General features: G+C 34.4%; 1 protein-coding gene across 3 annotated transcripts in view; it reads right to left on the bottom strand.

Annotated features, from left to right (window-relative positions):
* Nucleotides 1–1317: 1317 nt before the first annotated feature.
* SLF1 (SMC5-SMC6 complex localization factor 1) overlaps nt 1318–24450 on the bottom strand; it is a 66534-nt gene continuing 43401 nt past the window's right edge. For 2 of the 3 annotated variants that reach the window (XM_014543967.1, XM_014543968.1), the window contains 8 exons: nt 22786–22951; nt 15811–15958; nt 10215–10360; nt 8579–8742; nt 7607–7740; nt 5636–5728; nt 5030–5212; nt 1318–2306 (listed from right to left, as the gene is read on the bottom strand). In XM_014543967.1, the coding sequence (XP_014399453.1) occupies nt 1825–2306; nt 5030–5212; nt 5636–5728; nt 7607–7740; nt 8579–8742; nt 10215–10360; nt 15811–15958; nt 22786–22951 (1516 nt within the window). In that variant the 3' untranslated portion in view covers nt 1318–1824. The remainder of the gene's footprint in view (nt 2307–5029; nt 5213–5635; nt 5729–7606; nt 7741–8578; nt 8743–10214; nt 10361–15810; nt 15959–22785; nt 22952–24450) is intronic. The other variant, XM_005871508.2, reaches the window with a different exon arrangement.

Raw genomic sequence — 24450 nt, 5'->3', positions numbered from 1 at the left:
TACTAATTGCAACTAAATGAGTATTTCTTTGGAACATTAAATTTAAAAAGTTTTTTCTTAGCAGTGCAAAACCATAACTTTTCACTTAAATAATTCATGATAACTAAAAAAAGGAGGTAAGAACTAGAAAGGAAGTAACTTTTATTAGTGCCGTATCAGGTGTTAGCACTAACAATTCTTCACAACGAAGATAGCTGGTGTTATCTCCATTTGATAGGTAAGGAAACTAAAGCTAAGAAAGGAACTTGCCTTACAATTTAGTTACCAGTAATAAGAAATTAGACAAGGATTTAAAACTAAGTCTGATGTCAAAGTTTATATTTTTAAGTTTATATTAGTTTACAAAGCAAATGTTATTCTGGATCCCTTCGACTATAAAGTGGTTACTCTTTAGAATAAAAATGTTCTTATTATCTGGGGAATCTATGAACATTTTAATGTTCCTTTATGTCAATTTGAGCCCTAGCTGATTTGGTTCAGTGGATAAAGCACTGGCCTGCAGACTGAAGGGTCCCAGGTTCAATTCCGGTCAAGGGCACATGCCTGGGTTGCTGGCTTGATACCCAGTAGGGGGCATGCAGGAGGCAGCCAATCAATGATTCTCTCTCATTATTGATGTTTCTATCTCTCTCTCCCTCTCCTTTCCTCTCTGAAATCAATATATTTAAAAAAATTTTGTATGATGTCACATTTGAAGGCTAACTAGAACTAACATATTTATAAGTATGTGTAAAAATAGAGAAAAAAGCTTTGATTTTAATCAGAGCTGATATACTAATATAGTTTTCAGTTTAGATTATAAACTCAATAGTAAAGCACTCAGCATTCGTATTTTGTTAAAAGATCTATTTCTAAGATAAAATTGAAATGTGTTTCTTTAGCAGATTAATTGCTGGGAGATCATGAATATAGTTACATAAAAGCTAAATGTAAGTTTTAATGTTTCTTTTCCAGCTGTATCACAATGTAACTATTCCCACTAGTGAAGCAACTCCAATTTCAAAAGTGGCTATTATCCACACCCTTTCTTTTAGTTTTACAATAAATAGCTATTATGAAAAAAAACTGCAAATTGAAATGTTATTGCTCTGTAAATTCATACTGTACATTAAGATTTTAGATAATCTGAAATCTATTACTTAGCTGTCACTTATAATCTTAATATTTAATAAAACTTATTAAAGAGAATGTTTTCACTTATAGAGTATTGGTTACACAGAGTAAAAACACACTTTTATGTGAACTGATATAATAAAATAGACCAAGGGATCATATTGTTAAACTCTGCACATCCACTGCACTTAAAAAACAAAAGAATTATTGTAATTTTAGAAATGTTTATTTTAGAAACACACAAAACTAAAATAGATACTTTAGTCCAAGAGTCTACAGAGAAGAAACAGCGAACTACATGTTTATAGGTGAATATTTGCATGAATATCCTTGCCATGATTCTAAGACCTGGAACACCTGGAATAGAGAACATTACAGTTTGATTGGAAAAAAATATTTAAATTAAAAAAATTTTTACATATACAATATAAATAAATAATATCACTTTTGGAACAAAAATAATCATAAAGATGAAAGAAAGTAGTGTATATCAAGCAAAACTATTTTTTTTTTTACTTTTGAGTCAAATTCCACACTGGAAAAAGACTGAAAAGCCTAAACTATAGTTTTGTTCAAGTTGTTTAAGTGCTTTTAAAATTCATACAGGATGCAAATTCTGTCAATAAATCAAATCAAAATATGTTAATGAGCAGGTAAATGACAAAGCAAACTGAGCAGGTTTAGAAAGTTGACTCATATTTTTTGGCATCATCATGAAAACTCTGTGACTGACCGACACATCATTTCCAATGTCACAAGTAAGGCCTCAGTGTGTACTCCAGGACAGACTTTTAAATTCTCAGGGAGTTCCTTAAGAATATTTGGGAGTTTCAGCAAAGTCTTTATATTTTTACCATAAAGATCCAACAACCAGTCAGTATGAGCACTGGTGGTTTCCTTATAATTCTTACAAGCCATAAGCATTTCATTTAGATGAGTTAACCCTTTGAAAGCTAAGAGGAACTCTGAAGATAAATCAAAAATTGAACAAAAATTTAACAACATCCTACTAAGTAAAAATGAGCCGAATTCAAGTTGCTGGTGGTAAAAATGTTTCTCTGTTTGTGCATGAAAGTTCTCCACTGTATCTTCTATTTTTGTGATAGCAAAGAGTTCTTCCTTGACTTGAGATGATAAAACATAATCCAAGGGCAGTTCCCCCTTAGAGTTCCTTTGCTGTAAGAGCACTGGGCCTGTGAAAAGAATGCAAAATGTTAAACCATTTTTATTTTGGCAGCTTAAGAGCTGTTTTCTCTCTCCTTTTATCTAAAGCACGCAGGGCTCTGTTTACAATCATATTTTGTACTAATTCATGTTGACATTAACTGGCTATACATATTGACTGACTAAAGGTATGTTTAGAGAAACCAAAATTCTAGTCCATTGCCTAATGAGAATTGCCTAAGTAATATATATGATTATAATTTTAAAAAACTTTTATGAAACTTCATAAATTGTCATCTTGAAATAAAAATTTCAATGTTCCTAGAATACATTAACTAAAATATTCATCTTAAATTGTGTAAGAGTCTTAAAGTATCTCATAAACCAAGGGGAAAAGTAGCGCCCCTTCCATTGATGACAGGTGAGTGCAGCAGTGCAAAGGCTGCAAAACCTTGCACAAACACAGAATCTTTCATTATCATTGTTCATGTTCAATTTTTAGTATAGGTAACTGATGTTAAAAAAATAAAGTGTTAACTCTTCTGGGTCAAACTCAGATTTCATCCATCTATTCTAGCTAAACCCATCTTCTAACCGTCTACTTAGAAACCACTGGCAATAGAGTGTGTCCTCTACATAGTAAAGGATGATGAAGGAAGAGCAAAACAATAACTCCGTATTTGGTCACATAGTAAAGTACAGAAATATTTGTATATATGTCAGTCAACTCCTATAATTATTTATATACTTTGCCATAAAATAGAAAGTTTTTAGTATTAGCAGGCAATCAGGTCTTACTATATGATACAGATCATTTTGACACAGAAAGTGCATAGTTTATACCTACTAAAATTTTTAATGATGTGACCAGATATATGTGGGGGTCTATATAAAATATATTTCATATAAAAGATCAACCACTGATGATATGATTCACGTGTAATTTATGAAAAAGAGAATTCTAAATCAGTATTAGGTTTCTTTTCATTATGTTGATATTTCAAAAAAAGTGCTACAAGTTACTCCTGTTAAAAGAAATTACATTGCCTGGCCAGTGTGGCTCAGTGGTTGAGCATCAACCTATGAACCAGGAGTTCATGATTGGATTCTTGGTCAGGGCACATGCCTGGGTTTTCAGGCTCGATCCCCAGTAGGGGGCATGCAGGAGGCAGTTGATCAATTTAATCATTGATGTTTCTATCTTTCTCTCCCTCTCCCTCTGTGAAATCAATAAAAACATATTTTAAAAAATTACCAAAACATTGCAGACACACGAGATACCAAAAGTAAAGATTTTAGAGACACAAATAAACTCTTAAAGTTATTGCTCTCAAGACTGAGTGACTCACAATGAAAAAGTAATATAGTTATTAAAACGATGGTATCAAAGCATTTGACAAGTCCAAACTTAGAATATGACTAAAGCAAAGATAAGTCTGTATGACTGACAAAGGACTTTGATAAATGCAAGTACAAGTAGATTTCCTCTTAGGACAAGGGACTCATTTTAACCAAGGACCCTAGAAAAATTCACATTGGTTGGTATAATGCTGTTCTGAAGATTTGGACTTAATATACTAATGGCTGTTCTATCACTTAGAATATTTGAAGCAAGGCCAAATATTGGCTTGGGATGTCAGATACACGGTTGAATAGAAAAATAAAACACTTAGAAGATAGAACATTATGTTTCAATAAACATATAGTACTAAAAAATGTACTGAAAAATATATTTATTATAAAATGGTGTCAGTAAAACACACACATGAAGGCCTTTAGGGGGCAGGAGAAGACTATAAATAACCAAATATCTTAAGCTGCCAAGCTGTACAGCCTTTCTTAGAGAGAGATATAGTGTAAAAAGACATCAAAAGAAAATATGCTTTTTATTTTCATGCAGAATCAAATAGCTTTAATTATGAGAGAAAGAAATTTTAAATTTCAAGTTAAAATTAGTATTAAAAAACCCCCAGTACATTTATATAAATCTTTACTTTTGCATTGTAAGCTAGTCATCAGTTTTCCTTTGTTTTTCTTTTAAAATGCAAATCTGCTTTGAATATTTTGATGTAAAATTTATATTATTAAGTTCATATATAAGAAGAATGTCATTGAACAGGGGTGGGGTAATGAAAGCAAGGATAAAATATCAGCAGAAAAAGCAGTAGGTGAATATAAGCTCAAGTTGCCTCCATTACCAAATCCCTGCACAACATTTATTACCTTTTAAAAATCATCCTACTTTAACTTAATTGACTGCAAAATGTGAATGAAGATATTCTAAGATACTTTTTTTTAAGAGTCTGTAAAGAAATGACTCATTAAAAAAAATTGAGTTAGCAGTTATATATAGGAAATGAAACAAGAATGAAAAATCCAAGTAATCACAATTGAACATTTATATCCATTTATTAATAAGATTTCAGAAATGGCTATTTCACAAAGACATTACACACTTTAAGTATGAGGATTAATTTAAAACAAACACACTCAATTAAAAATACATTTTCATACACAAACTTAAACAGGCTTAATTCTACAATAAATAAATAAATATTATGAAAAGGCTTTTAATTCCTTCTTAATAAAAGGTGCTCAGATTCTAGGAGACTTTTTTTCTTTATTTTTTCATTAATATAAAATAAAGCATCTTTCCTTACAGATCTTAAATATATAAAATGTTATCTACCTCTGAGAGATGAATAAAAAACTGGATAATTTATCAAAACCCGCTTAGCATAAATGCACTCACCCCCATGCTGGAGCAGCAGCTTGCCAATTTCTACATGTCCGTTTGACAGTGCATCATGCAAAGGAGTCACCCCGTCCACTTGAGTGAGCAGATCTACCTCTGGACAACGTTGCAAAATTTCCTGGACACACACTGTGTTGCCATAGTTACAGGCTTCATGCAAAGGCGTCCAGCCAGCATTGTCTACATTAAAAATCAAGACAAGTTTTAAAACAGCAAAAGTAGGACTTTAGGTAGTGAAGTAATGATACTCTACTTCTCTTGTCAGTGAGACTTTCTAGGTGCTTCATATACAAATAGAATGCTCTGATAAAAATGCCTAGGGTGCAATCATATTTATAACTGTAAGGAAAATAAATTTAAATATATTAAAACAATTTTAGAACATTGATGTTGGGATCTGATAAAAATATGAACATCAAAAGATGTTTCTGCACTACTAGCTATAAATCAATTTATAATAAATTTCTTGGTTTTGCTATTGGTAATATTTTAAAGATATGTTAGGAAAATATACTTAAATTATTTTTCTTAACATTGACATTTAATTATTTAATATCACAAATATTAAGATATTGGATTAGATCACAAAGATTTAGAACTTACCTTTAACATTAATGTCTATTCCTGGCAAAGAGAGAAGAATAATCAATTTCTCCACTTGGTTATTTATGCAAGCTCTATGGAGGGCTGTTTCTCCTGCCATAAAATATTAATAGATTATTCCAGAGAAGACAAGATAGCAACTAAAGAAAATAATCAAAGGGCATGAACTAGGAGATCTGGCCCCATAACATAATTTATTGAGTATTCCTTTTCACTGGTTTAAACATCTCGCATTAAATAAAGAGGGGGAGGGAGCCCCACCAATCCACAGAGCTTCTGTTCTATCAGCAATGCAGCAATGAAATTCTACTGCAAAAGATTTAACACAGGCATTGTCTCCCCATAGTTCAAGGTTTAAAGCTTCAATCCTGCTATAAAACCCCAAATGATCAGAGAACACCAAAAATACTCGGTTTTGTAGCAATAAAAGTTTAAAGTGCAATTGCCCTCTCTTAAATTTATTCATGAACCTACGTTAAATGTATGGCTCTTTTTAATACAGCATTTATAGCTTAATTCAAATGAATGTTTCTGGCTAAGCACGAGTGCCTCTACACACTCAAGAACTTCAAATCCATTAGATGGTTTGCTGCTTCTCAATAGGCTGTCTGGCTTGGCTACAGCAGCACAGAGAAGGAGAAATGGAGGAATCTTAATATAAACACACACACACACACACACACACACACAAATAAAAAAATCCCTAGCACCATTTAAAGCCGAACAAGAGTGACAAATAGAATGGCAAAGTTTTTTCTAGGAGAAAAGCAATTAGTGCCTGCTGGTTAAAACAGTCTACATCTATCAATGCTATAACCAAGATTAGTAAGATATAAGTGATCTTTTGAAGTAAGGGGAATAAAAGAAAAACTTAAAAGTACTTAAAAAACAAATGAAATACTGAATCAAATTTTTTCTTGCTGTAAAGTACTAAGCACATTTTCAGTGTTCTTATAGACTATCTCTGTAACTTCTACCAAAACATTCTTTTACATGCACTGAAAAGCTTTTAAAGTTTTTCTCTACTACTTTTCAATTTTCTTTTCCCTCCCAGTTCCTTCTGCTGTTCAGCCTAGTCATTCATATTCATTTTACTTTCTGACACAATAAACAAAGAAAAAGGACACTGTTTTGTGATGTTAATACCCGAGTTTTCACTTAATACATTTTTTTCACATTTTGAGCCAAATGAGCAGTTATTTTGAATTTTTGATATGCAATTATGAACTTATATCATGTTGAAAGGGTATAAGAGCTTCACTATTACAGTTTCCACTGGTGTCATAATGATGTTTGAATTAAAAAGACAATACTACACATAAGAGACTCAGAAGTTTACTTTGACCAAGAATAGACTTGTAAAAGGTAACTTATATTTGTGAGTTAGGAGATGCCTAAGTAAAAGAGGTGCTGGAGTGAATTATTACAACACTATTCTTGTTACTCCATCCTTTAAGTACTGAGGTTCCAGTATAGTTAGAACCAAAAGCCAAACACATTTCATAGTCTGGGCTCAATGCCTGGAAGAAAAGAGTCCATATGTTTAACACAGCTATGTAACATAGCCTAGTCCTCATTCTTTGTTCACAAAATGTCTAGGACTGAGAGAGATGAAGACTGAATTATACTTTCAAATCAAAAGACACTGATCCTAAGCAGCACAGGTTGAGATAGAAAAAGTAAGGAGGGCAAGTCTGGGAAAACCAATGTGAGCTATATACACTGTGTTTTGTATTTGAGAGACAGGGGGAGAAAAGAAGGGAAGGAATACTCTATTATACTGGGTATTAAAAATTACTTTCTTCAAATAAATGACAGTTCAAAAAAATAATACTTTTCAGAAAAATGTTTCCTGGACCTACTCTAACAGTTAAGTTCAGGTACTCATCAGGGCCAGTGTACAAAACTTGCAAATACTGATTACAACCATGAAAAGTTCCTAGCATATATTATTTGAGACATTTGAAATACCTTTTAAATTAGTCTTGTGGAAATTCATTTTTTTTACTAAAGAGGGGCAATTCTCCTTAGAACAAGACAATTCTCCTTCTGACTTCTTTTTCCACCTTTTTAATGATGAGGAACATTTAGCAAGGTTCAGTTCTCTGAAAAGAAAGTAAGAAATGTAAAAGCCTTTTTTTTTTTTTCACCAAGGCATGGCAGTATACATTAGATGGTGGGTATTTTAAAAAATCTGGCCCTCTTTTAATTTAAACCCTTTTATTCATTCAAATCTTTACTGCTTTCTATTTTTACATTTATTTCAAGTGTACAGAAACAAATTTTATATATTAATTTTCATATTATTAACTTTGTACCCCAACTGCCCACTGAAAAGTTTATGAATATGAAATGTCATGTAGAGAAGAGACCAAACAAATGATATTTGGCAGAGAGAATAAAGCAAAATGCAAAAATTAAAATGCAGGCCTCTGCTCCCCATTCTTGGTTTAATATCTGATCCTATTCTCTTCTTCCTAAAAATATTTCTGGTTTTCTGAGTTTTATATAACAAACTTCTATAGAAAAGTTTCTCATTTGGGAGGTAGCTATTATACCAATTCAAAGTATCTCACATGACCCGCTCCCCTGCTAGAACCTCCAAACAAGCTCTCAAAGTATCTCACATGACTATATATTCTGAAATCCACCTTTATTATATGCGAGTAGTAAATTAAATCATAGGACAAAAATTGTGTGAAGCAATAATGTGATGAATAGTTTTATTTCTTTTGGAAAGCACTTAATCTTATAGAAAGAAAGCATATGCCCTGAATTAAAGAAAGGGAAACTCTGGATCATGTGCATTTATAGGTATAAAACTGAGTTTCTGCTAATCAATATAATTCAGAAGATATCACAGATAATCATAAAATTCAAGGAATGTTTCAGAAAAGAGCTGTCTCTAAAACAAAGTATATTTGGCATATAAGCATTACACACCGTAACTCTGGTAGCCCTTCAACTTGTTTCCGTTTAGCACCATTCAGCATTAGTAAGGCCCTCTGAGATTCAAGACAAGGTCGCTGTTCTTTTTTCTTTAGTATCTGCATCTTTCCAATACCATGCACACCAGTTTTCCCCACAGCTGGCAAATATGAATATAACTGTTGAAAAAGAATAATGTATTAGTTTATCCACCACAAAGACCTGGGAAGCAGTAAAAATTACTTGATTCATTTCACCATATAATTTTGTTTATATTTTCTTGTCTTCATCACTATGGTTATCACCCAATCTAATTTGAGCATGCTAATAAGAAAGCTACGAGTTCCACATATGACGTACATTAAAAAAAAAATGCCTTCTTAAAAATAATTATTTTTTCAAATTCAATTGTGATGCTCATTTAGAAAAGTTCTTTTGATTAGTCTTATTCCCAACCTGTTATAATTCATTTGCATATTTTAAATATTTATGGTGTATGTACAACTGGTATTTTGTCACTTCCATTTTAGTAATGTCTTCCTTCAACAGAAAACAAGTCTGGAATAAACAGAATAAAGAGTGCAAAAGTTGTTAAAGACAAGGATTGTTGCAAAAACAGATTTGCCCAATCTGACCAATTAAAAACAATGTTTCTCATTTGTTGAAGAAACTGCTGGAAATACTAGATATTAATGAGGTAAACCACTGCCAAGTGGTTTGTCTGGTGTGGCTCAGTTGGTTGAACGTTGTCCCATGTGCACCAAGAGATCTCTGATTCGATTCCCAGCCAGGGCACATGCCTGAGTTGTGGGCTCAAACCCCAGTAGGGGGTGTGCAGGAGGTAGCCTACTGATATTTCACTGATGTTTCTCTCTTTCTCCCTATCCCTTCCTCTCTTTCTAAAATCAATGTCTAAAAGAAAAAAGCCAAGAAAAAACTGGAAAAAACTTGGATCAAATATAGCTTACGTGTGTATATACAGAATAAACAGGAACCTTGGGAACCATTTGTAATTTTAAATACCATTAAATACTACATAGAATATTTTTCAGGTCTAGGTCTTCTTTTTTTATTAAATTTATCGGGGTGATATTAGTTCATAAGATTATATGGTTCCAAGTGTACATTTCTATAATATGATCTGTATATTTCATAGCGTCCCCACCACCTAAAGTCGAATCAACTTCTGTCACTATATATGTGGCCCCCTTTACTCTTTACTACCCCCTCACCCTTTTCCCTCTGGTAATCCCATACTGTTGTCTGTGTCTATGAGTTTCAGTTTTATATCCCACATATGAGTGAAATCATATGGTTCTTAGCTTTTTCTGGCTGACTTATTTCGCTTATCATAATATTCTTAAGGTCTATCCATGTTGTCATAAATGACAGTAGTCTTTCCAAAAATAATAATCTTATGTGCTATGGCAAATGATTAGGACATGAAGATTCTTGTTGTTGTTTTTCTACTATCAATCCTTAATTACTCTCAAGTAATTAAACTCTCTATTCACTAATTACTCAATTATTACATACTCATATATAGATTTAAAGATTTATGATTAATATGCTATAATTATTAGAAACAATTAAGAATATTTTAATACTGAATTTACGGAATCACTTTTTGGAAATTAAAAGTGGTGCTTACCATTTTCTGAAGAGAGAGTGGCTCAGAAGAAATACTGATGGAACTCTGTAAACACAACTTTTTAAAAACTGCCTCTGCAACAAACATTTGAAGCCAAGAGGAGGAAAAGGAACAAATGAAAATCTCTAATTCCTGTGAAGAAAAGTCTGTAGAAAACAAGAGAAGTAAATATAGTTATTGCTATACCCAATAAAATTTCTTTCTATAGACTATCTCCTTCATAGATTTTATTCATGATTTCTACACCAGTAAAATTCACCCACATAATTTTAAACCATGAAAAATAGATAATATTCCTATTCCTTGCCTTTGATGAGAAATTGTTTTATGGTAATGTTCTCACATTTGAAACAATCATTACTTTTTATTATTTTAAATAAAAGTCTTGAAATTATATATGTACATCTGAATAGACTGATGATATATGAATAGATAGACATGGGATTTATTACTATACTTTCCAATTAATGTTCAAGATCTCTTCCCACAACAGGGTTGCACCTTTGGAAAACCAGTACTTGTTTTTTACATGGGTACAAGTGTATTTAATTTGCAGTGATCAATCTTGAGCTTATAGGAAGAAATAAATTATACCCCTTCCCCTGACAAAACCCATGAATCCTGACACTGCAGAGAAGGAGGAAAAACAGAAAAATGTAACACAGGAGAATGTATAAGGATTTCATAGAAGTTTGTGCCCACCCTACTATGGTAAGTGGGAGGAAAAGTATAAATTTTAAATGATAAAACAAAAACACCAAGAATCTCAAGTCTCTTCTTTTCAAATGCATAAAAGTACACATGACTCAAAGTGATAAAGAACTAGAGTGACTATTTCCCATGAAATTTATTTAATATGATGAGTTCTCTACTAATACTCTCTGTATAAGAGAATGGATAATACAGTGGAATGATAAAGGATTAGAAAGACCAATCAATAGGACACCAAAGAGCTAAAATTAAGCAAAAACAAACAAAATAAAAAAGTTGTAGAATATAATGAACAACATAAACTGATGAACAAAAACAGATCCAGAGACAGAGAAGCATCGATCAGACCTTCAAACCTCAGAAGGAGGGTAGGGGAGGGGGGGGGTAAGGGGGAGAGATCTACCAAAGGACTTGTATGCATGCATATAAGCCTAACCAATGGACACAGACACCAGGGGGGTGAGAGCATGAGGGGGGGGGGAGGGGCAATGCGGAGATAAGAACACATATGTAATACTTTAATCAATAAAGAAAAAAAAGTTGTGATATTATACAATAAGGCAGATTAAACTACAAACACTAGAAAAATATAGAATTAGAAAAAAGTCAATAAAATTAGCAAAATAAACATAATAGGTTAAAATACATTTTAAAAATTGGACAGAATGGCCAGATAGTTTTGATGTTCCAGCCAAGATGGTGGAGTAGGTAAATGTTGTACTTGCCTTTTTCCACCATCATGTCAAAATTACAGCTAAATTATAGATCCCTGAAAACCACCTGAAGACTAGCTGAACAGAAGACCTATAGCTAAGGAAATACAGAAGTCATCACATAGAGACAGACAGGAGTAGGGGAGATCCAAAGGGGCTGGTCCTACACCCATGTGTGGCAGTAAAGAATTGGGTTTGCTGTGGCGGTGAAATAAGGGATGCCAGCCCCACATGGGACTCCCCAGCCTGGAGCACCAGGGCCTGGAGGAAGAATATCCAAAACATCTGGATGTGGAAATTAACAGCGCTCCATCTGTGTGAGATGGAGGGCTGCTGTAGACCCAGGCTTCCTCTTAAACAGCCTGAGCACACTTGTTCACAAACACTCGCCCTAAGTTCCAGCAAAGGGTCAGCAGCTTGAAAAGCAAGGACCATGTTTTGTTTCATTCTTCCACTGCATTTGAAGTGTTTAGATCAATGACTGCTAGAGGGCCAATAAAAATATGTTAAATAAATGAAAGGAATAGAAACATTCTGACTGAGACAATTAGTAAATCATAAAATTTAATTTGCGGAAGAGGTTTGAAGTATGAAGAAGGATTAGAATAGAGATTTTAAAAAGGAGAAGAAGGTTTGGAAAAAATACTTATCAGCAAAAGATGATGATGATGTAGCCTAACAAAGGCAAAGAAAGCTTTATTAAAGTTATCTAAAGATGTGAAAAATATAGATTTTGATAATGTTTTCTTCCCACTGAAGAGAAAAAATAAGCTTAAATTAGAGATATGCAAACTATGTCTTGTTGCCTATTATTATGAATAAAGTTTTACTGGAACACAACCATGTTCATTTATATATTCTGTATCACTGCTTCTTACTGTAACTGCAGAAGTGAGTAGCTGGGACAGAGACTATAGAGCAAGGGTGGGGAACATACAGCCCACGGGTTACAAATCATTTGGTCTGGCCCTGCCAAGGCATTATGGGTGAGTTAATTAAATGTTTAACCAAATATAGCAGCTAATTTTTAAGTTGATGATTTTGTATGGCCCAAGAATGATGTTAAAAATATCCAAATGGCCCTTGGCAGAAAAAAGGTTCCCCATCCCTGCTGGAGAGTTTGTAAAGCCAAAACTATTTATTACCTGGTACTTTACAAAACACAGTTTGCCAATCCTTAGTTTAAGCCAATACATCAGAATTTTCAAGTAGGCATAAAAAAAGAAAATTCTGATCACTTGATCATAATATATAAAAAGAATAGAAGGAAACTCTGTTCAAAGTGTTTAGAAATAAACAATCCTCTATGCGGGATTGATGGACACTTATCTACTAAAATATCTTCTGCCTTAATTTTCCATAAAACAATTAACAACTAACAACAATTTTATTAAACTAAAATTAATTAAATAGATCTGAATCTGAGTAACTTCATAATATAAATTTTTTCCTTTTGGACTAGGAAAAACTAAAACATCCAGTATACCATAAATGAGAAAGATGGACCAATATCTTCAACTAGAAGTTATAGAGCAGCCAAATTATAACATCACTACTAATGACTTAGGAAAAGTAAAAAATAGTAACTGAGCTGAAGAATAATACAAAGGAATATTTTTTTAAAAGAGGGAATATTCTCAGAGAAAAAAAAAGTGGTTCATCAAAATATCAAAATATTGACAAAAAGAACATTATTAGAACATCGTGTTCACTTTTTGGGATAAGTGTATTATTATTCTACCAGCTCTATAATAAACACTTTAATTGTCATGTTAGCAATGGCAATGTTAAAGTCTAATTTTAGCTTAAGTCAGTTACAGGCTCAAACTTGTTGGGTTTAAACTTGTCATGTGAAAATTGAGAATAACAGTGGATAACATCATCTTCCTTTAAAGTGAAGAGAAATTCAGAATATGAGTAAAAAAAAGCACTACAACTAATGTACCCCATTGATAGTAGAATCCTGTTAATATAAAGGTTCATTATTTCATGCTTTTGGCTAAAATATATTTCGCTAGATACTGGAAACAACACATATAACTATATTGTTGGTCTCTAAAGCCACTGCTAATCCTGTCCTGAGCTGCCAAAATCAAATAGGTTTCCACTATGGAATTAAAACAGGGAATCCCTTTAACTGAATGTTTAGGTGTCGTGCAAGCAAATACTGCCAGAATCCTGCTGTATTTAAAATGGGAAGAAGGGAAAGAAAGGGAAAAAACTACCTAGTAGGAATGGTGGGAAAGAAATGATAAGAAAGGGTTCTGAAGGAAGATTGAATTTGAGCTACGAAATGTTAAAAAGTCATGCAACAAAGGACAGCTACTCCACAAAAGGAACAGTAATCACCCCTCAGCTCAATGAAACAGAAAGAAAAAAAAAGGAGATAAAATGCTTTAGATAAAAATCTTCTAACCTCAGTAGTGTAAGAAGATACCTCACTTGCAGAGGGCATTATCGAATAAATCCTGAGCCCAGTTATAACCTGGATTCTTATTCTAGATTCTCTTTACAAAGTATTAAAGTGATTGACAACATATCCAAGAACTTTTTCTTTTATATAACACAAAGACACATTAAAACACATATAACAAAACAGAATATTTTACTTGGCAGTCTAAAATATTTTTAAGTATATACAAATCATCTTTTATATTTGAGGGCGAGAAAAAGCTCACTTGGTTTAAAATATGTTCATTTTAGGAATTTAGGATTACAAAAATAAAGATAAAAATACAGATAGACAGGAATAAAAGGATTCATAGTTCCCTAAACTGGCTTTGTAGTTTAGGAATATACATAAGGCCTTACTTATATGGAAGCCTCCCTTATTCTGGAAACCCAAAAAAGTTAGGGAGAAATCTTTTATAAGGTGAGCACTAAAAATGAGTTTTGTCACCACACTGCTAAAATAATATTCTTCCCCCAACTTATGTGAGAGAAAACCTTAAAGTAGATAATGGGAAGAAAGATTAAGAAATATATATATAAATCTATTACTTCTATTTGCTTCATCCATGCTCATCTGTTAGATTATCATACTCAATGAGGCAAAAAATAGTAGCAGCTCTTTATGTTATAAATAGAGGCCTGATGCACAAAATTCATGCAAGGGGCTCGGCCCTTGCAGCCCTGGCTTTGTCTGGAAGGTTGTCTGGATGGTCATTCCGCCATTTGGTCGATTTGCATATTAGGGTTTTATTATATAGGATTATATAGGATAAGAAAAATTATACAGCAATAGGTATATAGAAAAATGTTTTAACTAGTGATATAACCAAAGTTAATACAAGTTACTTTAAAACGTAACTATTCTGATTCAATTTATTTCATTTTTTAATACTGTTAAGTATTCATTCAAGAAGAGACCTAGGAACTGTTCACATGGCATAGGTAAGGTTAGAGAAGCACATGCTTTCTCCTCAACTTGAAGAACCAGAAGTATTAAAAGGTACTGAAGAGTTCCTACCATGTGAGATTCAAAAGCACCATACATAAACAAGCAATATTTTTCTCTAATGAAGAGAATAAACTGATAAATGATGTGTGTTGGGGAAGGCTCATGGAACATTTGGAGGAGAATAATAAAATTACATATACAGTATGAACTCAACTATGTAAAAATGCTTAGAAATACTAGAAAGACATACAGTGGGGCCTTGACTTACGAGTGTCCTGACTAACGAGTTTTTCGAGATATGAGCCGTCTCTTGGCTGATTTTTTGCTTTGAGTTGCGAGCTAAAATTCGGGTTACGAGCCAGCTTCAGATACCCCACTGCTAGTTGGCGCAGCGAACATCACAGTGAACGCCACAACATCAGCCCAGCATCACGTGTCTCACTCGTTCACTTTAAGATTTGACATACGAGTAATTTGAGTTACGAGCTCCATCACGGAACGAATTAAACTTGTAAGTCAAGGCCCCACTGTATATTAAAAGCTCTACAGTGGTTTTTTGTGCAGGAGCATTCATTATGGGTAATTGTTACCTTCCTCTTTATATTGTCTGTGTGTGTGTGTGTGTGTGTGTGTGTGTGTGTGTATGTGTGTGTATAAATATTTTAAGGAAAGCTTCACATGAAGATATGTTGAAGATTACAGACTGCCTAAAGGAAACTCAAAACTAATTTCCAGAATGGGTCTAAGAAAAACAAAACACAGACAAACTTACCATCACACAAAAGGGAAACATAACTTCCTAAGTCATCAGACATGTGGCGCATCACATTTCTACCCATTTTAAGACCAAGGAAGATCCAATAATCTATTGCTGCTCCAAGAATTCCAGTCAATAAGTAGGCTAGTTCATGTTTGAAGACCTAACATTAAGATGAGAAATGTATTATTAAAATAAAATATATGAATTCTATCAGTATTTATTAATTATTAAATTATATCCAATATTACCTTAGAGATGTAGAGAGATCATAGTTTTAAAAGTATGAGTGTTGTTTATATTATCACTTCTATAATAAAAATTATTAAATTCCTATAGCAAGACATACAAACCTTACTTATTTATATTAAGTGTGATTTACCCTACTGTTTAAAAATCTTTCTAATACGTCCAGCCGGTGTGGCTCAGTGGTTGAGCATCAACCCATGAACCAGGAGGTTATGGCTTGATTCTGGTCAGGTCAAATGCCCAGGTTGTGGGCTCAAACCCCAGTAGGGGGCATGCAGGAGGCAGCCGATCAATGATTCTCTCTCATCATTGATGTTTCTCTCTCTCTCTCTTTCTCGTCTCTTCTCTTCTCTCTGGCTCTCTCTCTTCTGTCTTCTCTCTCTCTCTCTCTCTTCCTCTCCCTGAAATCAATAAAAATATATATTTTAAAGTCTTTCTAATACATAAGCTATAAAAATGAAGTATAGAAATAATATTTTTAAATATTTGATTGAAATATAAACTCTTTTTCACAATGACATTAAAATTATGTCACTGAAATGCCTGTATTTTTGGTATTTTGTCTAGGCATGAAAAAAAATCACTAAATTAACAGTAGGGTATAAGGCATGTGAAAAGGTTTTAATAACTATTAGGGTATCCAAATAGATTATAACTGCTAAATTCTGCCATCATACTACATCATACTATGCCTAATAGGGGATTAGTGACAGAGAAATCTCTAGCACTTTGAACCCTCAGTGACTACTGGGTTTATTTCCTTTGCCCTTAGCAGACAAGGTTCTTACAGGTATATATACCTATAATATTTCACTAAGGCATCATTCGTTATCACAAGAAGCTACTAGTTAAATAATTTTAAAACTGAAGTTCTATTTCTGTTTTTTTTGTGCAAACAAGGACAGTGCTCAAACAGCACATACATCAGGCATGCCAAACAATGTTTACTGAGGAAAAAACCACAGTCAGGATCCTTAGTAGGTGTGCAGGTCCCCTGTTGCCCTATCACTCTGTGGAGCAAGCACACTGTATTCTCTCAGGCTAGACATTAGAATCTGGGCGACAGACTCTGAAGAATGGGGCCACGAGGATTTTAAGTTTCATGATTAGGGAAGCACTGCTCTTCCTCTGAAATGATCAGGGACCACAATACAGAATCTTGACTGCAGCCTGATCCTGACAGGTCAGAATTCATGAGAGGGTGTCGGCACCACTTCCTTTCCTGCCTTGATTAGAGGACTGGATTTAAGCCATTGCAGTTATAGTTGTGTGACTTGGGAAGCAAGCAGCAGGACTGGCCTTAGTAAGCTGGAAAATTACCAATGCCTCCTCTGTACCCTGGGAGGGTCCAAGCATTGCAACTGACCAGAACTGACTCCTTAACCACTAGGTCTTAGCCAAAACCTTGCAGGAAGCCAATTTCATTCCTTGTAAAGCCATGGATCACTCTGAGTAAGTTTTACTTCTCATGGTTCAAGTTGTCAAGAGAACATAAAATAGGACAGTGAAAATCTATATTTAAACAAGCAAACTGATCATGTCAAGATCCATGCCACAGAACTGTTCCTTCTAATAGAATGTGAATCTGAGTATCAGCCAAGACAGTACTCAGAAAGAAAGAGACTGGTAGATTTTGATATCTCAAAGTACTCCCCAGCTTAAGCAAATAGTAAATCAGAATCACTTCAGATCCCTGGTCGTAGGACACTAAATAGGTAAAAGGAAGGTTAGCCCACAGAGCTAATAAGCCTCAAAGAAAACCACAATCTAGCACTTCCAGCAGTTAAAAATAACAAAATCAACCAGTTGGGACTTTTCCTCTTTCCTTACACAAATATATGTACACATGTACCTGACACAAGAAAATATTAATATTGCTTAATATTCAATTTTCCCTGATATTACCATTATTAAACAGAAATAGGTAGGCCTTACAGTACTTTCAAGAAATAACTGTAGGTCCCCTTACCATGATTAACAAAGATCCTGCCAAAGTATTCTTATCTGGGTGCCATTAGCTAAACATACATAACATATAGCACATATCCATAATAGAAAATTTTACATAAAAAGACACTTTCATATCCAGGTTTTAGATCCTTTTATAATATACTCTTAACTGTGGCATTTAATATAAACAGAAGGCCAAGACACTGTGCTATGGATTGTATTCACTGTAACTTTAACAGGGTATAAACAATGCTACTATTTCTAGCATAGTGGATATATATGCTCTAGAAATGGATTAGTGAAAAAAACAGCAAATAAAACACCAAAATAGAAAAGTATCATGAAATACTAAAATGACTGCTAAAACTTAAGAAAAGAACATGAATACCCTAAGAATTTAAAAAATGAAAGATAACATGATTTGCACATGACTTATTTACCTTAGAACTCCTAGTATGTTAAAGTTTATTACCAGACATTCTGTCAATACAGTTTTCTATGATCAGCTAGTACAAGTAATCTCCAGTTTAGAAACTTGGCGATCACCCAAAAATTGACTAGCATAAAATGTAGAACAAACTAGAATCTTGGACATCTGACTCCCAGGTAGGGCTGTCTACAATATCCCACTGCAACAGATGACAAACTGCTCCTCTAGGACCTCTGTCAGGAAGATGTAAACATAATGCACACACTGTGCCTTTTCCTGCTTTAAACACTTGCATTTGAATGAAACCAGAGAAAATATGCTACAGTAGAGACTTGGGCTCTATTAAGGCTTTGCCCTAACAGGCTGTGATATCTTGAATAAGTTACTTAAACTCTTTATCCTTAAGTTCCTTATCTTTAAATGTAAACTGGGTTCCATTTCTACCTATAATTGTAGGGATATCATGAAACAGCACTTAAGGACATCACAAAGAAAAGTAGGTCTAACCACCAAGCTTAGTAAAATTTGTACCTCAATAACCTTGACACAATCCACCTCTGCTCTTTGCCAAGGAAAGCCCAAAGCTTTCTTAGATTAACGGCAATGAAATTCACTGCCATGGTGTCACTCAGCAATACTTGCTGACTGACATTATGACAAAATAATATTAGCATAAACTGAGGAAGTCTGTTTAGCTAATGACTTAAATTGAATGCTTCAACTTAGCAAATCAAGAAACAAATGCTTTACAGCACAGAAAATGATGTCTGTGAACATGCATGGAATTCTTGAAATTGGAAACTGCCAAAAAGATTTAATTAAGTACAAGAATGAATTCTAACAGATAAAGTAACATAATACAAACACAGTTTATATGAACTTAAGCAATTAAAATGAAAAATAAAATATTAATTTGCAAAGTTTAAAACCAGTTCGCACATTATAACCGATACTATAATTTATTGCACATTACTTCACAAATATGTTGACTTTATTTATAAATTTGAACAAAAATCTTCAAGTTAAAAATCTATAAATCTGTTACTATTGACATCAGTATCTCCTGAGTAAATTCTTTTTTTGTTAATCCTCACCTGAGGATATTCTTTCCATTGCTATTTTTTTAGAGATTGGAAAGGAGGAAGGAAGTGGGGGGAGAGAGAGAGATAGAAATATCAATGTGAGAGAGATACACTGATCCTGCATGTGCCCAACCAGGACCTGGGAACGAACCTGGAACCCAGGTACATTCTTACCCATGATAGTCCTTTGGTGATTTAGTAAAATTATGAAAACATTAGTGTTATTATTGATTTTATTCATAAGTGAGCCATTTCATTTATATAATCAAGTGGATAAAAAATAAACATTAAAAATGAGGACATATTTTCTACCAAAGTACACACAAAGGCAAATGGAAATTAATAAGAATGTTTTTAGTTTTAGTATAGAAGTACTATCCTCAACTGGCAATGAAGTGTAGATAGTTCTATTTCTGTTGACTATTTTAAATTTATACACATTTACATAATCATATTTCTTTTAAAATCAGATATATGTACAAGAAAATGGCTATTCACCTGATTAGTGTTACTAGTATATACTAGGATTACTTGATCACAAAGTCTAGCTACACAGAGAAATAATTTTCCTTTTCTAATGTCAATTTAAAAATAGGACCCTCAAAAGAATTTTCTTCTTTTAAGCATGCCTCAGAAAGCCCTCTAAATAGAATTTTTAAAACCAGTAAGGGCTTCTGTTCCTGATAAGGGAGGCCTCGATAATTCAGATAAACACTATTATAAAAGAAAACTAAAAATATTGAATAAAATAGGTAAAACATCTTCTGCAAAGTTATGAGAAATTGCTAAGCCAAGATCAGAGGGAAGGTAAAAACCAAGTGAAGCACTCAAAAGTAGCCCTAAGAATATTTTCTAACTTCAGAAAGAGAGCTGAGATCCAGCAGTGTGGTTTTTGGAGCCTTGGGAAAATGGAGTATAAAAGTCCTAGCCCAAGACCTTACACCTAATACTCTTAGACCCTGAAGAGTTTCACCCTCTGAGTAAGTGAATCAGAAGCAAAGACATGCATTTGTAACCCTGTACTTCACTTGGACTGTACAGGAACCCTCTAAATTAGACATTGGATTAGGGTAGTCATGAACTGGTAGGCACCTGGCAGAAACAAACAGAAATTTTCTTTGGAGAAAGATATTCTGTCTTTGCCACAAAATTATTGTTATAATTTCTGAAATGCAATTTACAACACATAGTAAGCAATAATTAGCTTGCAAGGGAATATAAAATATGTAAGAGAAGCAAATAACAGAAACAAATAAAGGAGGTCCACAAAGACTACAAATATGGAATTATCAGACAGAGACTATAAAATAACTACTATTGCCATGTTCAAAGACAAAAGAAAACCTTCAAAATTTTGTAGGGAACTAGAAGCCATAAAAATATGTCATAGTAATTTGGAAGTAAAAAAGTCTAAAACTGGAAAAAATATTCAAAGTATAACTGTCATGTTTACCAACATATTAGACACAGCTAAAAAGAATAGTGAACTAAAAATTGGATGAAAAGAACTATCCAGAATGTTCCAAGTATATACAAAACTTGAAAATATAAATAAAAGGGTAAAAAACACAGAGGATACAAAGAAGAGGTGAAATATTGGAATTTTAATAGTAGAGGAGAGAAAATGGATCAGAAAAATTATTAGGATAGAAATGATTTTCCTTACTCTTAATATAGAATAGACTTTATGGCATTTGACACAAGAGCTCTCCACTTTACTACTATGCTTACTGATCCTGCAAAAATATTACCTAGCTGGCAAGTATGATAATTTATCAGTCATGAATAATAACAAAGCATAACTATATATAAAGCAGAAACTGTTACAAAAATAAATAAATAAATAAACAAATCCACAAAGTAGATTCAGAAGAGTTAATTAAAACAATTATCAAACTTGATAGAAAACACTGTAAAACAACAGAGAAAACACATTTTCGCCCCTAATATTTTAAGGAGTAAAGAACAAAAAGTTCAGCTAATTTCAGCAATCAGAAATCATGTACGGCTCATTCTTTAACCAAAATTCACTATTAGAAATGAACAACAAAAGCATACACAAACCAACAAAATCCATTAACAGTAAGAAAACCCATTAATTTAGATGTAAAACACTTTCTTAAAATAATTCTTGGATCAAAGGGGAATTCATTATTGAAAGTAAAAACTAATTTGAAAAAAATAAAAAAATAAAAACAGCCTAAAGTATCAAAACCTATGGAATGGATCTCAAGATGTATTCCAAGGGCAATTTATATTGTGTATGTAAAATGAGCCCTAGCCGGTTTGGCTCAGTTGATAGAGCATCAGCCTGTGGACCAAAGTGTCCTGAGTTCAATTCCATTCAAGGGCACGTAACTAGTTTGCAAGCTTGAGCCCGGGTCCTGGTGGGGGCATGTGTAGGAGGCAACCAATTGGTGTGTCTCTCTCACATTGATGTTTCTCTCTCTGTCTCTCCCCCTCCCATACCCACTATCTCTAAAACAAACAAACAAACAAACAAGCAAAATCAATGGGAAAATATCCTCAGGTGAGGATTATCAATTACAACAAAAAAAGAATAAAATGAAAAAAAAAATCCAAACATTCAAGTACAAGAGACAGTAAAAGAATAAAAAAATATATATGAGCAGAAATTAATGATATAACACACGAAAAAGTAGGTTAAGTCCCAAAGGCAGAGATCATTTTGAATAGGAGAAAGCAACTTTTATAATGCACCCAAATTGTGACACAATATGTTGCCATGCACTTTACATATTTTACTGTATTTAACCTTTCCAACTATCCTTCACTAAAATCACTCTATGTTAAATTTCTAATGACAGGCAAAATCTACCTACAAAGAAATAGTTCAGGAAATAACTCAACATCCAGAAAGGTAGTTTTAAAAACAAGTAGGAATTTTTATTAACACACAAAAAAAATTTATAAAAATTACAGGTTTCTTGGGAATAGAAATGTATAAAAGTAAAAAAGTAACTATAGATTTCTTATTAAAAATCAAATAACTAGCTCCTGCATCAAAATGTGAGATGACAAAGAAACATGTCTCCAAAAATCTTTTACCTTAAAATTAGACAAACTAAATAGAAAACAATGATATATTTAGTTCATTTTAATATATTCAAGTAATTCGCCCGGCTAGCTCAGTCGGTAGAGCATGAGACTCTTAATATATTCAAGTAATTCAAAGAATAAAGAGAAGAAAAACATGTACCATTCAAAGATGTACTTTTTTCATAAACAATTATTCATTTATAAGTTAATCCTACTTACATCATTAGACTTGCATTTTTCCTTGTGAGAATATATAGTCCACTCCAAAAGCATATATACTGGTCTGGTCAAAAGCCCAGAGGTCTCAATTCCTGACCAGAAGATTTCAAGGAGAATTGCCTTTCCCGTTATTTTCAGACTCTGAGAATCTGAGCAGTCACACAACCTAATGAGAATATGAACAAGAATTATGTCAGTCACACAACCTAATGAAAATATTAACAAGAATTATGTATTTACTAGTGGCCTGGTGCACAAAATTCATGTATGGGGGAGGAGGGTCCCCTTAGCCCAGCCTGCACCCTCTCTAATCGGGGACATCCCTCTTGCAATCTGGGACTGCTGGCTTCTAACCGCTCACCTGCCTGCCTGCCTGATTGCCCCTAACTGCCCTCCCCTGCTGGCCTGATCTCGCCCCCAACTGCCATCCCCTGCCACCCTGGTTGCCCCCAATAGCCTCCCCTGCTGACCTAATGTCGTCCCTAACTACCCTCCCCTGCTGGGCTGATCACCTCTAACTGCCTCTGCCTGCCTCATCACCCCTAACTACCCTCCCCTGCTGGCCTGATCTCGCCCCCAACTGCCCTCCCTTGCTGGCCTGGTTGCCTCCAACTGCCCTCCCCTGCCGGCCTGATCGCCTCTAACCGCCTCTGCCCCAGCCCGCAACCCCATGGCTTTGTCTGGAAGGAAGTCGGGTTTCCAGAAGATGTCTGGTCAACCCGGACTAATTAGCATATTACCCTTTTAGTAGTATAGATTATATAGGATAGGATTGCTTAAATGGGGTGGGGGGAGCCTTTTTCAGCAGGAGGAGATGCTCTTGGCAGACAAAAACACATAATCCCTATATCTGGACTGATAGCCAGCCATATACACTACTAAACCGGTCATGAAAAAATTGAACCGCTTTCTTACACCTTACACCAAACAGCTGTTGCCCTTAAAACCCCTCCTCAGCCCCCACCTTAGGTTCTGCCTTCTCAGGTCACCCAGGTTAGGTTCTGATTGGTCGGTTTCTATGCCAGTCAGCGTCAAAAGCTCCGCCTCCTAGGCAGCCATTGGCTCACGGCACTTCACCCAGATTTGGTTCTGATTGGTTGGTTTCTATACCAGTCAGTGTCTTTGGGCCTATCTCTGGGCCTGATCAAAGAGGTGAGGCTGATCAGCAGACCGCGAGGCAGGGAGAGAAACAGAGGCCTGGCTGCTGGCGAAGCTGGGAGAGAAAGAGAGAGGCAACAGCTGATCAACAGCTTCCACGGAGGCTGGGGATCAGACCCTGCCTCTCTCTCTACAGGCCTCTCTCTGGGCCTGATCTGCAGGCCCCTCGGCAGTCAGTGCTGGATCGCTATGCTGGCACCAGTGGCTGCAGTCGGTGCTGGGTTGCCATGGCTTCCAGTGTTCAGTTGAGCCTTGGTCGTTGTGGACTTTATGGACCCTAGCTCTTTATATATATAGATGGTCAATTTGATCACTATAGTTATTAAACACAGTATCTTGTCAGTAGACAAAAAAAAAAAAATTCTAGCTAGGGGCTAGGACAGGGGTGGGCAAACTTTTTGACTCGAGGGCCACAATGGGTTCTTAAACTGGACCGGAGGGCCGGAACAAAAGCATGGATGGAGTGTTTGTGTGAACTAATATAAATTCAAAGTAAAAATCATTACA

The sequence above is a fragment of the Myotis brandtii genome, unplaced genomic scaffold (genome assembly GCF_000412655.1).
Source record: "Myotis brandtii unplaced genomic scaffold, ASM41265v1 scaffold344, whole genome shotgun sequence".
Lineage (NCBI taxonomy): Eukaryota > Metazoa > Chordata > Mammalia > Chiroptera > Vespertilionidae > Myotis > Myotis brandtii.
The sequence above is the reverse complement of the archived record's forward strand: the minus strand, read 5'-3'. Positions and strand labels throughout refer to the sequence as shown.